General features: G+C 36.4%; 1 protein-coding gene across 4 annotated transcripts in view; it reads left to right on the forward strand.

Moving 5' to 3' along the window:
- CTNNA3 (catenin alpha 3) overlaps positions 1–12,776 on the forward strand; it is a 1,751,355-nt gene that overhangs the window by 1,433,708 nt on the left and 304,871 nt on the right. For all 4 annotated transcript variants that reach the window (XM_032842041.1, XM_032842013.1, XM_032842022.1 and 1 more), the window contains exon 13: positions 10,643–10,794. In XM_032842041.1, the coding sequence (XP_032697932.1) occupies positions 10,643–10,794 (152 nt within the window). The remainder of the gene's footprint in view (positions 1–10,642; positions 10,795–12,776) is intronic.

Here is a 12,776-nt window from a genome sequence, read left to right on the forward strand (position 1 = left end):
GTTATCTTATTGTGGTTTTGATTTATATTTCTTTGATGCTGAGTGATGTGGAACACTTTGTCCTGTGTCTGTTGGCCACTTGGATGTTTTCTTCGCAGAAATGTCTGTTCATGGCTTCTGCCTATTTCTTGATTGGATTATTTATTCTTTTAGTGTTGAGTTTGATAAGTTCTTTATAGATTTTGGATACTAGCCCTTTATCTGAAAGATGATTTAGAATATCTTCTCCCATTCTGTCAATTGACTTTTGATTTTATTAACTGTTTCCTTTGTTGTGCAAAAGATTTTGATCTTGATGAAGTCCCAATAGTTCATTTTTGCCCTTGCTTCCCTTGCCTTTGGTGATGTTTCTAGGAAGAAGTTGCTGCAGCTGAGGTGGAAGAGGTTGCTGCCTGTGTTCTCCTCAAGGATTTTGGTGGATTTTTCTCTCACATTGAGGTCTTTGATCCATTTTGATTCTATTTTTGTGTGTGGTGTACAGAAATGGTCCAGTTTCATTCTTCTGCATGTGGCTGTCCAATTTTCCCAACACCATTTGTTGAAGAGACTGTCTTTTTTCCATTCTACTTTCTCTCCTGCTTTGTCAAAGATTAATTGACCATAGAGTTGAGGGTCCATTTCTGGGCTCTCTCTTCTCTTCCATTGATCTATATGTCTGTTTTCATGCCAGTACCATACTATCTTGATTACAGCTTTGTAACAGAGCTTGATGTCTAGAATTGTGATGCCACCAAATTTGGCTTTCTTTTTCAACATTCCTCTGGCTATTCAGAGTCTTTTCTGGTTCCATATAAATTTTAGGATTATTTGTTCTATTTCTTTGAAAAAAAAAAAAGATGGTATTTTGATAGGGATTGCATTAAACGTGTAGATTGCTTTAGGTAGCATAAACATTTTCACAATATTTGTTCTTCCAATCCATGAGCATGGAACATTTTTCCATTTCTTTGTGTCTCCCTCAATTTCTTTCATGAGTACTTTATAGTTTTCTGAGTACAGATTCTTTGCCTCTTTGATTAGGTTTATTCCTAGGTATCTTATGATTTGGGGTGCAGTTGTAAATGGGATCAACTCCTCAATTTCTCTTTCTTCTGTCTTGCTATTGGTGTATAGAAATGGAACTGATTTCTGAGTATTGATTTTATATCCTGACACTCTATTGAATTCCTGAATGAGTTCTAGCAGTTTTGGAGTGCAGTCTTTTGGGTTTTCCACTGAAAGTATCATATCATCTGCAAAGAATAAGTTTGACTTTTTCTTTGCTGATTTGGATGCTTTTATTTCTTTTTGTTGTCTGATTGCTGAGGCTAGGACTTCTAGTACTATGTTGAATAGCAGTGGTAATAGTGGACATCCCTGCCATGTTCCTGACCTTAGGGGAAAAGCTCTCAGTTTGTCCCCATTGAGAATGATTTGCTGTGGGTTTTCATAGATGGCTTTTATGATATTGAGGTATGTACCTTCTAGGCCGATCTGTGAAGAGTTTTGATCAAGAAAGGATGCTAACATGGGGGTTAAGGGGGTAGGAGAAGAGTAAATAAAGCAAGATGGGATTGGGAGGGAGATAAAACATAAGTGACTCTTAATCTCACAAAACAAACTGAGGGTTGCTGGGGGGAGGGGGGTTTGGGGGGTGGAGTTATTATGGACATTTGGGAGGGTATGTGCTATGGTGAGTGCGGTGAAGTGTGTAAACCTGGCGATTCACAGACCTGTACCCCTGGGGAAAAAAATATATGTTTATAAAAAAAAAAAAAAAAGCAAGGATGCTATACTTTGTCAAATGCTTTTTTAGCATCTGTTAAGAGTATTATATGGTTCTTGTTCTTTCTTTTATTAATGTATTGTATCACATTGCTTGATTTTCAGATGTTGAATGAACCTTGCAGCCTAGGAATAAATTCCAATTGGTCATGGTGAATAATCCTTTTAATGTAGTGTTGGATCCTATTGGCTAATTTGGTGAGAATTTTTGCATCCTTGTTCATCAAGGGTATTGGTCTGTAATTCTTCTTTTTGATGGTGTCTTTGCCTGGTTTTGGAATCAAGGTAATACTGGCCTCATAAAATGAGTTTGGAAGTTTTTCCTTTCTTTTCTATTTTTTTTGGAACAGTTTCAAGAGAATAGCTATTAATTCTCCTTTAAATGTTTGGTAGAATTCCCCTGGGAAGCTGTCTGGCCCTGGTCTCTTGTTTTTTGGGAGATTGTTGTTGATTGCTTCAATCTCCTTACTGGTTATGGGTCTGCTCAGGTTTTCTATTCCTTCTGGTTCAGTTTTGCTAGTTTATATATCTCTAGGAATGCATCAATTTCTTCCAGATTGTCAAATTTGTTTGCCTATGGTTGCTCATAATATGTTCTTAAAATTGTTTGTACTTCTTTAGTGTTGGTTGTGATCTCTCCTCTTTCATTCATGATTTTATTTATTTGGGTCCTTTCTCTTTTCTTTTTGAAAAGTCTGTCCAGGGGTTTATCAATCTTATTAATTCTTTCAAAGAACGAGCTCCTAGTTTCGTTGATTTGTTCTACTGTTGTTTTGGTTTCTGTTTCTTTGATTTCTGCTCTGATCTTTATTATTTCTCTTCTTTTCCTGGGTTTAGGCTTTCTTTGCTTTTCTTTCTCCAGTTCTTTTAGGTGTAGGGTTAAATTATATACTTGAGACCCTTCTTGTTTCTTGAGTTTCCTCTCAGGACCAACTTTGCTGTGTCCTAAAGCTTTTGAACAGTTGTATTTTCATTTTCATTTGTTTCCATGAATTTTTTAAACTCTTCTTTAATCTTCTGGTTGATGCATTTATTGTTTAGTAGGATGCTTTTTAGCCTCCCTGTATTTGAGCTCTTTCCAACTTTCCTCTTGTGATTGAGTTCTAGTTTCAGAGTATTGTGGTCTGAAAATTTGCAGGAAATGATCCAAATCTTTTGGTACCAGTTAAGACCTGATTTCTGACCCAGGATGTGATCTATTCTGGAGAATGTTCCATGTGCACTGGAGACGAATGTGTATTCTGTTGTTTTGGGATAGAATGTTCTAAATATATCTAAATGATGTCCATCTGGTCCAGTGTGTCATTTAAAGCCGTTATTTCCTTGTTGATCTTTTGCTTAGATGATCTTTCCATTTCAGTAAGGGGGGGTGTTAAAGTCCCCTACTATTATTGTATTATTGTGATGTGTTTCTTTGATTTTATTATTAATTGGTTTATATAATTGACTGCTCCCATATTAGGAGCATAGATATTTAAAATTTTTAGATGTTCTTGTTGGACAGACCCTTTAAGTATGATATAGTGTAGTTCCTCAACTTTTATCATAGTCTTTGGCTTAAAATCTAATTTATCTGATATAAGGATTGCCACCCGAGTTTTCTTTTGATGTCCTTTAGCATGGTAAATGGTTTTCCACCCCCTCACTTAAAATCTGGAGGTGTCTTTGGGTCTAAAATGAGTTTCTTATAGACAGCATATCAATCGGTCTTTTTTTTTTTTTTTTTAATCCATTCTGATACCCTTGTCTTTTGATTGGGGCATTTAGCCCATTTACTTTCAGGGTTACTGTTGAAAGATATTTAGTGCCATTGCATCACCTGTAAGGGGACTGTTATTGTATATTGTCTCTGTTCCTTTCTAGTCTACTACTTTTAGGCTCTCTGTTTGCTCAGAAGACTCCTTTCAATATTTCCTCTAGGGCTGGTTTGGTATTTGCAAATTCTTTTAGTTTTTGTTTGTCTTGGAAGCTTTTTATCTCTCCTTCTATTTTCAGTGACAGTCTAACTGGATACAGTATTCTTGGCTGCATATTTTTCTTGTTAATGCTCTGAATATATCATGCCAGTCCTTTTTGGCTTCCAGGTCTCTGTGGATAAGTCTGCTGCCAGTCTAATATTTCTACCATTTCTTCCCGAGGTGATTTCAGGATTTTCTCTTTGTCACTAAGACTTGCAAGTTTTACTCTTAGATGATGGGGTATGGACTTATTTTTGTTGATTTTGAAGGGGGTTCTCAGTGCCTCCTGAATTTTGATGCTTGTGCCCTTTGCCAAATTAGGGAATTCTCTAGTATAATTTGCTCCAGTATGCCTTCTGCCCATCTCTCTCTTTTTTCTTCTTCTGGGATCTCAGTTATTCTAATATTGTTTCATCTTATGGTATCACTTATTTCTCTAATTGTCCCCTCATGGTCTAGTTGTTGTTTGTCTCTCTTTTGCTCAGCTTCTTTATTCTCCATCACTTGGTCTTCTATATCACTAATTCTCTCTTCTACCTCATTTATCCTAGCAGTAAGAGCCTCCATTTTTGATTGCACATCATTAATAGCTCTTTTGATTTCAGCTTGGTTAGATTTTAGTTCTTTTATTTCTCCAGAAAGGGCTTTTATTTCTCCAGACAGGGTTTCTCTAATATCTTCCATGCCTTTTTCGAGCCCAGGTAGCACCTTGAGAGTTTTCATTCTGAACTCTAGTTTTGAGATATTACTAATGTCCATATTGATTAGGTCTCTAGCCATCAGTACTGCCTCTTGTTCTTTTTTTGTGGTAAGTTTTTCTACTTTGTCATTTTATCCAGATAAGAATAGATGAATGAGAGAACAAAATGCTAATAGGGTAGCAATGACCCCAGAAAAATATACACTGAACAAATCAGAAGAAGCCCAAAACCAAGAAGAGAAGGAAATGGGGGGGGGGGGAAGAAAAGAAAAAATATATATATTAGACTGGTGAATAGAACAGAGTCACCCACTCAATTTTGTGTGTATTTTGGTCTGTTATAGGAAACTACTCACAAAATTTGAAAGAAAGAAAGAAAGAAAGAAAGAAAGAAAGAAAGAAAGAAAGGAAGAAAGAGATATATATACACACACAAGTAAGGGTAAACATGATGAAGGGATGGGATATGACTGTGAAGATGAAAATTAAAAAGGTTTCTAAAAAAGGAATTGATAAGAAGTTGGTTGACAAAAGAAAAAAAAAGAGTAAAGAATGTGATCAGGCTGGAGACTAGAACAAAGCCATGTGCTAGATTTAGGGTATATTTTGATCTATTAGAATAAATTGTATCCCAAAATTTTAAAGAAAAAAAAAACAATATGTATAAAAAAAGGTTAAAAACAATGAAGGGATAAAATATAAGGATCAAAATTTTAAAAAGTTTTTTAAAAAGGTATTGATCAGGCAAAATAGTTAAAAATGTTAAAATAGGAAAGAGGAAAAGTTTAAAAAATAGAATGAGAAAAAAACACAATTAAAAAAATTTATCTTTGAAATACTAGAGGATAATGGGGAAAAAGCCATGAATTCTATGTGTTGCTTTCCCCTAGCTCTGGAATTCTGCAGTTCTCATTGATTGGTGAACTTGATCTTGGCTGGATGTTGTTGCTAATCTTCCAGGGGAAAGGCTCCTTGCCATGATTCTCAAGTGTTTTTGCCTGAGGCAGAATTGCATCGCCCTTGCCAGAGGCCAGCTATGTAATCTGCTTGGTTTTGCTCTTGGGAACTTTTGTTCCCTGAATGCTTTCCATATAGCTTTGGAGGAGAATGAAAATGACGGCTTCCCATCTCCTTGGGAGGAGCCGAGAGCTCGGCGCCCCACTCCACAGTGCACCCTCAGAGAAAGGCAGTCAATCTATCCCATCTCTCTGGTCTCCAACCACACTCTGTGCTCACCTGGCCTATGACCCAGCATTTCTATCTCTTGAACATAGTCCATTTGGAGTCTCCAAACCCAGCAGATTCCTGCCCTGTGCTGCCGTGCCACACCTCCTGGAGGAGAAAAAGGGGAATCTCTCTGGATCTGCCACTTGTGGGGTCCCTGCTCAAAGAGCAGGGGCCCCATTGTGCCTTGGATCATGGTTTAAGGTAACCCCGAGCTGACAACCCACTTCTTGGCTCTGTCTCTGTAGCTGGCTTCCCCTATCTGATACCTGGCCGCTCTGCCACACTCAGGCACCCCTAATCTTTTTGTATCCCTGTGGGTCCTGAGACCACACCATCCCTGCGAGGGCTCCACTCCCTGCTTAGCCTCTGGAGTGACGTCCCTCAGTGGAGCAGACTTCCAAAAATTCCTGTTTTGTGCTCTGCCACTCTCTCACTTGCCGGGAGCCACCTCCTCCCCCCATGGTCTATCTTCCTGTCACCTCAGATTCACTTCTCTGCAAGTTCTGTTTTCTGGAAAGTGGTCAATTTTCTCTCCTTAGAATTTCTGCTCTTCTTCTTTTCTATCTCCTTTTGAGTTTATAGGTGTTCAGAATGGTTTGATAACTATCTAGCTGAACTCCTGATAATATTTTGGTCTCCTACTCCTCCACCATCTTTTCCCTCTCCCCTAATTCTTCTTAATTTTGTTGAAACTTGTTTTGTTGCCTATCATGTGATCTATCATTCCATGTGCACACCAGAAAAATAAATATGTTCTACTACTGGATGGAATGTTCTGTATACATCTATTAGGTCCACCTGGTCTAATGTGTTTTTTAAAGTTTTTTTTTTTTTTTTTAATAGATTTTTTGGTCTGGATGATTTGTCTGTTGATATAAGTGGGGCTATTAAAGTCCCTTACATTAATGTAGTGCTGTCAATGTTTCCTTTAAGTTTGTTTATATTTGCTTTATATTTTTAGATGTTCCTGTGTTGGTGTATAAATATTTACAAATGTTATATCCTCTTGTTGGATTGTCTTGTCTTTTTTTTTTTTTTAAGTTTTTATTTATTTATTTGACAGAGAGAAAGAGAAGTCACAAGTAGGCAGAGAGGCAAGCAGAGAAAGGAGGAAGCAGGCTCCCCGCTGAGCAGAGAGCCTGAAATGGTGCTTGATCCCAGGACCCTGAGATCATGACTTGAGCCGAAGGCAAAGGCTTAACCCACTGAGCCACCCAGGTGCCCCTACTTCTTCATCTTTATGTAACTTTTTTTTTTTTCTTGTCTTCTGTTACACTCCTTGTTTTGAAGTCTGTTTTGTCTGATAAAAGTACAGCTACATCAGCTTTCTTTTTGTTTCCATTTGCATGGAATACTTTTTCCATCTCTTCACTTTTACTCTGTTTCTCTGGTTTGTATTTAGTGTCTTGTAGGTCACATACAGATGTATTGCTTTTTTATCCATTTAGCCACTGTTTGGGGAATTTACCTCATTACCATTTAATGTAATTATTCACAACTATGTACTTATTGCCATGTGGTTAATTGTTTTATGGCTGTTTTTGTAGTTCCTCTCCATTCCTTTCTTGTTCTCTTCCCTTGTGGTTTGATGACTTTCTTTTTTGTTTTGTTTACATTCCTTAATCTTTATCTTTAATGTAGATAATATACGTTTCTGCTCTGAGGTTACCATAAGGTTCACATATTTTAAATTGATTGAAAGTTGAATGCATTTTAGGGCACTTGGGTGGCTCAGTGGGTTAAGCCTCTGCCTTTGGCTCAAGTCATGATCTCAGGGTCCTGGGATCGAGTCCCGCATCAGGCTCTCTGCTCAGCAGGGAGCCTACTTCCTCCTCTCTCTCTCTCTGCCTGCCTCTCTACCTACTTGTGATCTCTCTGTCAAATAAATAAATAAAATCTGTTTACAAAAAAAAAAAAAAAAATCTGTTTAAAAAAAAAAAAAAAAAAATCTGTTTCTTGAAAAAAAAAAAAAAAAGAAAGTTGAATGCTTTTTAAACCTCTGTAATTTTACTTCTCCCACAAAAACATTGTGTTTTTGATGTTGTATTTTACATTTTTAAAATTTTGTAATCCCCTTAATTACTATGTGATTAATTTTACTGCTTTTGTCTTTTAACTTTCACACTAGCTTTATAAGTGGTTGATTTACTACCTTTACTATAATATTTACCTTTACCAGTGAGATTTTTACTTTCATATGTTTTCTTGTAATTAGTTAGTGACCTTACTTTTTTCTTTTCTTTTCTTTTCTTTTCTTTTCTTTTCTCTCTTTATCTTTTCTTTTTCTTTTTTTTCTTCTTTTCAAGAAGTCCCTTTAACATCTCTTAAAATGCTGGTTTGATGTTGGTGAATCCTTTAGCTTTTGCCCACCTGGAAAACTCTTTTATCTATCCATCAATTCTGAACAAAAGCCTTGCTGGGTAGAATATTCTTGGTGAGAAGTTTTTTCCCTTTCAGCACTTTGAATATATATTTCTATTTCCTTCTGGACTGCAATGTTTCTGCTGAAAACAAAACAAAACAAAACAAAACAACAACAACAACAACAAAAAAACAGTTGATAGTCATATGGGGATTCCCTTGCATATAATAAGTTGTTTTTCTTTTGCTGTTTTTAAGATTCTTTCTTAATCTTTAATTTCTGACATTTTACTTATTATGTATCTTCTTGTTGATACCTTTGGATTTGTCTTCTTCAGAATTCTTTGTGTTTCCTGGACCTAGATATCTCTTTCCTTCCCTAAGATTGTAAGTTTTTAGACATTATTTCTTCAAACTCATTTTCTTTCCTTTTCTCTCTTTTTTCCTTCTGGCACCTCTGTAATGCAAATATTATTCTGTTTGATATTGTCTCATAGGTCTCTTAAGGTATTTTCATTTATTTATTTATTTATTTGTTTGTTTCTGCATTCTTAAGGTGAGTTCTACTGCCCCATCTTTCAGATTAGTGATCTACTCTTGTCCTTCTTCTAGTCTACTGCTGAATTCTTCTGTTATATTCTTTCAGTACAATTACTACATTTTTCAGCTCTCTGATCACTGTTTGATACAGTCTTACATTTTCTATGTCTTTTGGAAGTTTTTACCATGTTCATTAATTCTTCTTTATCTTTATGAGTTTGGTGAGCATCTTTATGATCATTACTTTGAACTCTTTATCCGATAGATAATTTATCTCTGTTCAATTAAGGTCTTTTTCTGAATGTTTGTTTGTTTGTTTTGTTTTTGTTTTTGTTTTGTTTTTTTAGAACATATTCCTCAATTTCCCCACTTTCCTTCAACTTTGTGTTTGTTTCTAGGTATTATATGAAACACCGACTTTTCTCAGTATTTAAGGAGTAGCTTTGTGTTGGAGCTCAACATTGCCCAGGCTTTGGCTGTCTTTTGAACCTTTGTGATTGTCTAAGTAACCTGGCTTTTTTGGTGGTGGTGGTTTTGTTTTGGCTTATTTATTCTTGATAGATTACAATTATTGAGGATGTATCAAGACCTGTCAGTGTACCAAAGAGAGTGATCTCAGTCAGCGCCTACTTTCAGCTGCTTAGAAGCCAAGTCTTTAGGCAGCAGCATTTAATGTATGTAAATATATATAGTCCTTGGGATCACAGTTGTATACCCAGTGACTTCCAGGCTAGGGGATCTAGAGTGTCCCCTGGTTGATGGTTATAATGACATGTTGAGATGAGTGTATAAGCTCCTTTCTGGAGGTATCTATAAACTTTGGTGGGGCCAAAGAAGGATGCAGAGCCCATGGCTTTAGTGAGACCAGGAAAATATTCTGGGGACAGTGTATGTCTGCAGGGTTAGCAATATCTGAGAAGAGTGCCTGGGTGGGCACACACTTGGCTTTAGTGAGGCTGTGTTTACCCACACCCACCGGGGCTAGCAAGTTAGAAGGAGAATATAAATATGGTATTATCATCACCTCCACCTCCAAAGAACATCCCAACCTGTTCCTGTGCCTCTGGCAAATGTTATAAGATTAGCAAATAAATCTCCTTCACTCATCTTTCAGCACCTCTCAAACTTCAGCCTTTGCACTGTGTCCTGGGATGAGTGACTCTATGTGCTAGCCCTCAAAAGTAGTATCTGATATTCTGCAATTCCCTGGGTTCCCCAGATATAAGCACCGTTGGTTTCTAGCGCAAGATGTTTTGGGGGCTTCATCTCTCTGGAGCAGATCCTAAAGATTAGGATGCCTGACAAGGAACCCAAACTCCTCACTCCTTAGGGAGAAGCTCTGGACCCATGAAATTTCCTCCCTATTGTGTGGGTAGGATTTGGGGGAGAATGCCTTTCCTACCTGTCTTGATGTAGTCCTTTTATCCCTTGCTGTGGAAAGAGCTGTTTAGCTAGTTTTCAGTTCTTTTTCAGTGGGAATTACTCCACATATAGTTACAGAATTGCTCCACATATAGCTATCATGGTGTGTCCATGATAGGAAATGAATTCAGAGTCTTCCTACACCACCATCTTGGAACCCCCTTTCTCCATTAATCTCTTTGATGTTAGGGAAAACATCTTAATGAAAGACAGTTTATGATGTTTCTGTTATATCTCTGAGATAGAGTTGTTACCTTTAATTAAATTTCTTATATTTAGCAACTCAAATGCTTTCTTTCTTTAAATATCTTTATGTTTATAATTTCAGTTGTTAACACACCAATTCTTTTTGGTAATTTCTTGGGGCTTATATTGAATAGGATGAGAAATTATTATATGGTTCTAGCTTTAGTGGAAATGAAAGTGACATGAAGGAGAAAGATAATCTTTTGAAACATTTCTATACAATATATATTTTATTGTCTTTGTTTCCCTTCACTTTTCAGAGATCCAAAATTGCCTGCCAAAATATTTTGTTTCTTTACATGAAAAAAATATTAAAATCCTATTAACCAAATATTTATTTAAAATATGTCTCATATTTTTATGAAACTCCAGAAATCAGAAAATACAAATGAGACAATCTTTTCTTTCTTATTAATTTTAACAGCAATACCTGAGTTTGTAACACAAGTGGATGTTGCCTTAGAAGCCTTAAATAAAAACTCTTTGGATGTATTTGATGATGATCAATTTGTGGACATCTCAAAGAAGATCTATGACACAATTCATGATATCAGATGTTCGGTCATGATGATTCGGGTAAGTTTGCTTTGCTTTCCATTGAATTATCACAATGCTCCTCACCATCTGGAATGCTTGGAATGATTGCAAGAAATATTTTATTTCTATTTCATAATGTCAATGCTGAAATCTATTAGAACTTTAGAAATTCGTATGTATCTCTGAAGTGAAATCTACTGTCACAAACAACACTTTCACTTATGTATTTGGTTATAACTTATGCAAATGAGCACATTTAACTGCTGTGTGTGCAGAAATGATAGGCTTCCTTGTGTGCAGAATTCACTGAAGTGTCACATAGCATGATCAGGAGCCAAAGGAAAATACATAAAGTAATTTGATTTCTTTTCTTGAATGGAAAGGAAAGCATCTTTCTCATCACTGTATTGAAATCAGTAAAAAAGTGTGTCTAAAATAGGGTGTTTCTACGGTCAAACCCTCTCATACTGGATTAGAGACTCACAGAATGACTGTTCTTTAAGAAATCACACTTGGAGCTGACAGGAACAACAAACACTTGAACTGCCCCAGTCTGTGAATTGTCCGTTTGGGGGAATAAATGCAGCCTTCTTAAGGGTGAAAGTGAGACATTTATTGTGGTCTGTGCAAACACAGACCCCAGGGTTATTTCTTTCAACTCAAATATTAATGTGGGGTGTTTATTCAAATTTTATTTGAAAAACAGTGGAAGTTTTCTGGAAAATGCCCATGAAAAGATATGGGGATATTTTATCGTAGAATAGGTTCACCTGAAGGCAGATCTTGAGGTAAGGATTTGTGTTACCATTAGTCTTTTTAGGGGGACTAGTAGTCTATTTAGGAAAAATTAAGACAGTAAAAGTGAGGCAGGGAGGGGAAGTAAGCCAGTAAGATGTTATCATGCATCACTACTGGAAGCTAGGGCTTAATCCTGCTGGGAAATCTAGGTGACACTATAGAATACACCTCACGATTATCTTACCTGAGGTGAACAAAACCCAATTTATCTACCTATTCATCCTTGATTAAAGACTACCCTGCCTCAGAGGTGTTACTAAAGTCTCCTGTGTGGATCAGTCAAACTCTTGTAACCAAAAAAAGCAACCCTCAGGGAGAGTGGCATGTGCTTGCAGTAAGAAAATTCAGTAGGAATGGTGAGTGTAATTTGTTAAGTATGAATAAAGTTTAATTTGAAAGTCTCTACATTTAACTGTTAATGAAACTATAAAGATGGAACTATAAGTTCTGAAGATATATGGTCAGAGCACCAATCATATCTGATGGGCTTAAATGTCATAGTTAAGGTACACAGAGCAGTACATAAAAATGGAGTCATTTGAGGATCTTGTAAGGAAAAGTGCCAATGAAAGTTGAAGACACTGGCAGGGCCAATGGATGCATATGAAAGAAGTTCTAAAAGAAAAGTTAAAGTTGTCAATATATAGGATCTAGCATTTCAGAGCATGGCAAAACCTGAAAGGAAGCCAATAATACATGAAAGAGAAACTTCATATATGTATTTGCAAACATCCAGGAAGTATTTGTTCATATGGAATCGAGTGCTGTGGCACTGTACAAGTATTATGTCTGAGCTGCAAAGTATTTTTTCAAATATTTTCTTACTCTAAAAAGGATTTTAAACCTTACCCATGTGGACTAGTGGACTAGCAGACTGGTAATAATCCAAAACTGAAAAGATAGGTAGAACCAGGAGAGAAACATTGAGTGAGAAGACACATGAATTTCAGGAAATAGACCTTCCAGAGTAAAACACCTGCATTTCCAGTATCCCTGGGTAGATATGTGATAAGATTAAACCAGTGAAATAGCATAGGTGAACCAGGGTAGAAAATGCTTTTTTTTTTTCCTCCCCTGAAAAAGCTATCTATGGATGAAAAAAAGTCTTAGTTTGTCCAATTTGTACATTTTATTATTTAAAAGTTTCCTTATTATCAAAATAGCTTACTTATAGCAAATCAAATTATGTTGCCGTATTTCTATATATCTCTCATATCCAGCAA

The sequence above is a fragment of the Lontra canadensis genome, unplaced genomic scaffold (assembly GCF_010015895.1).
Source record: "Lontra canadensis isolate GAN:19392208 unplaced genomic scaffold, GSC_riverotter_1.0 scaffold3, whole genome shotgun sequence".
Taxonomy (NCBI): Eukaryota; Metazoa; Chordata; class Mammalia; order Carnivora; family Mustelidae; genus Lontra; species Lontra canadensis.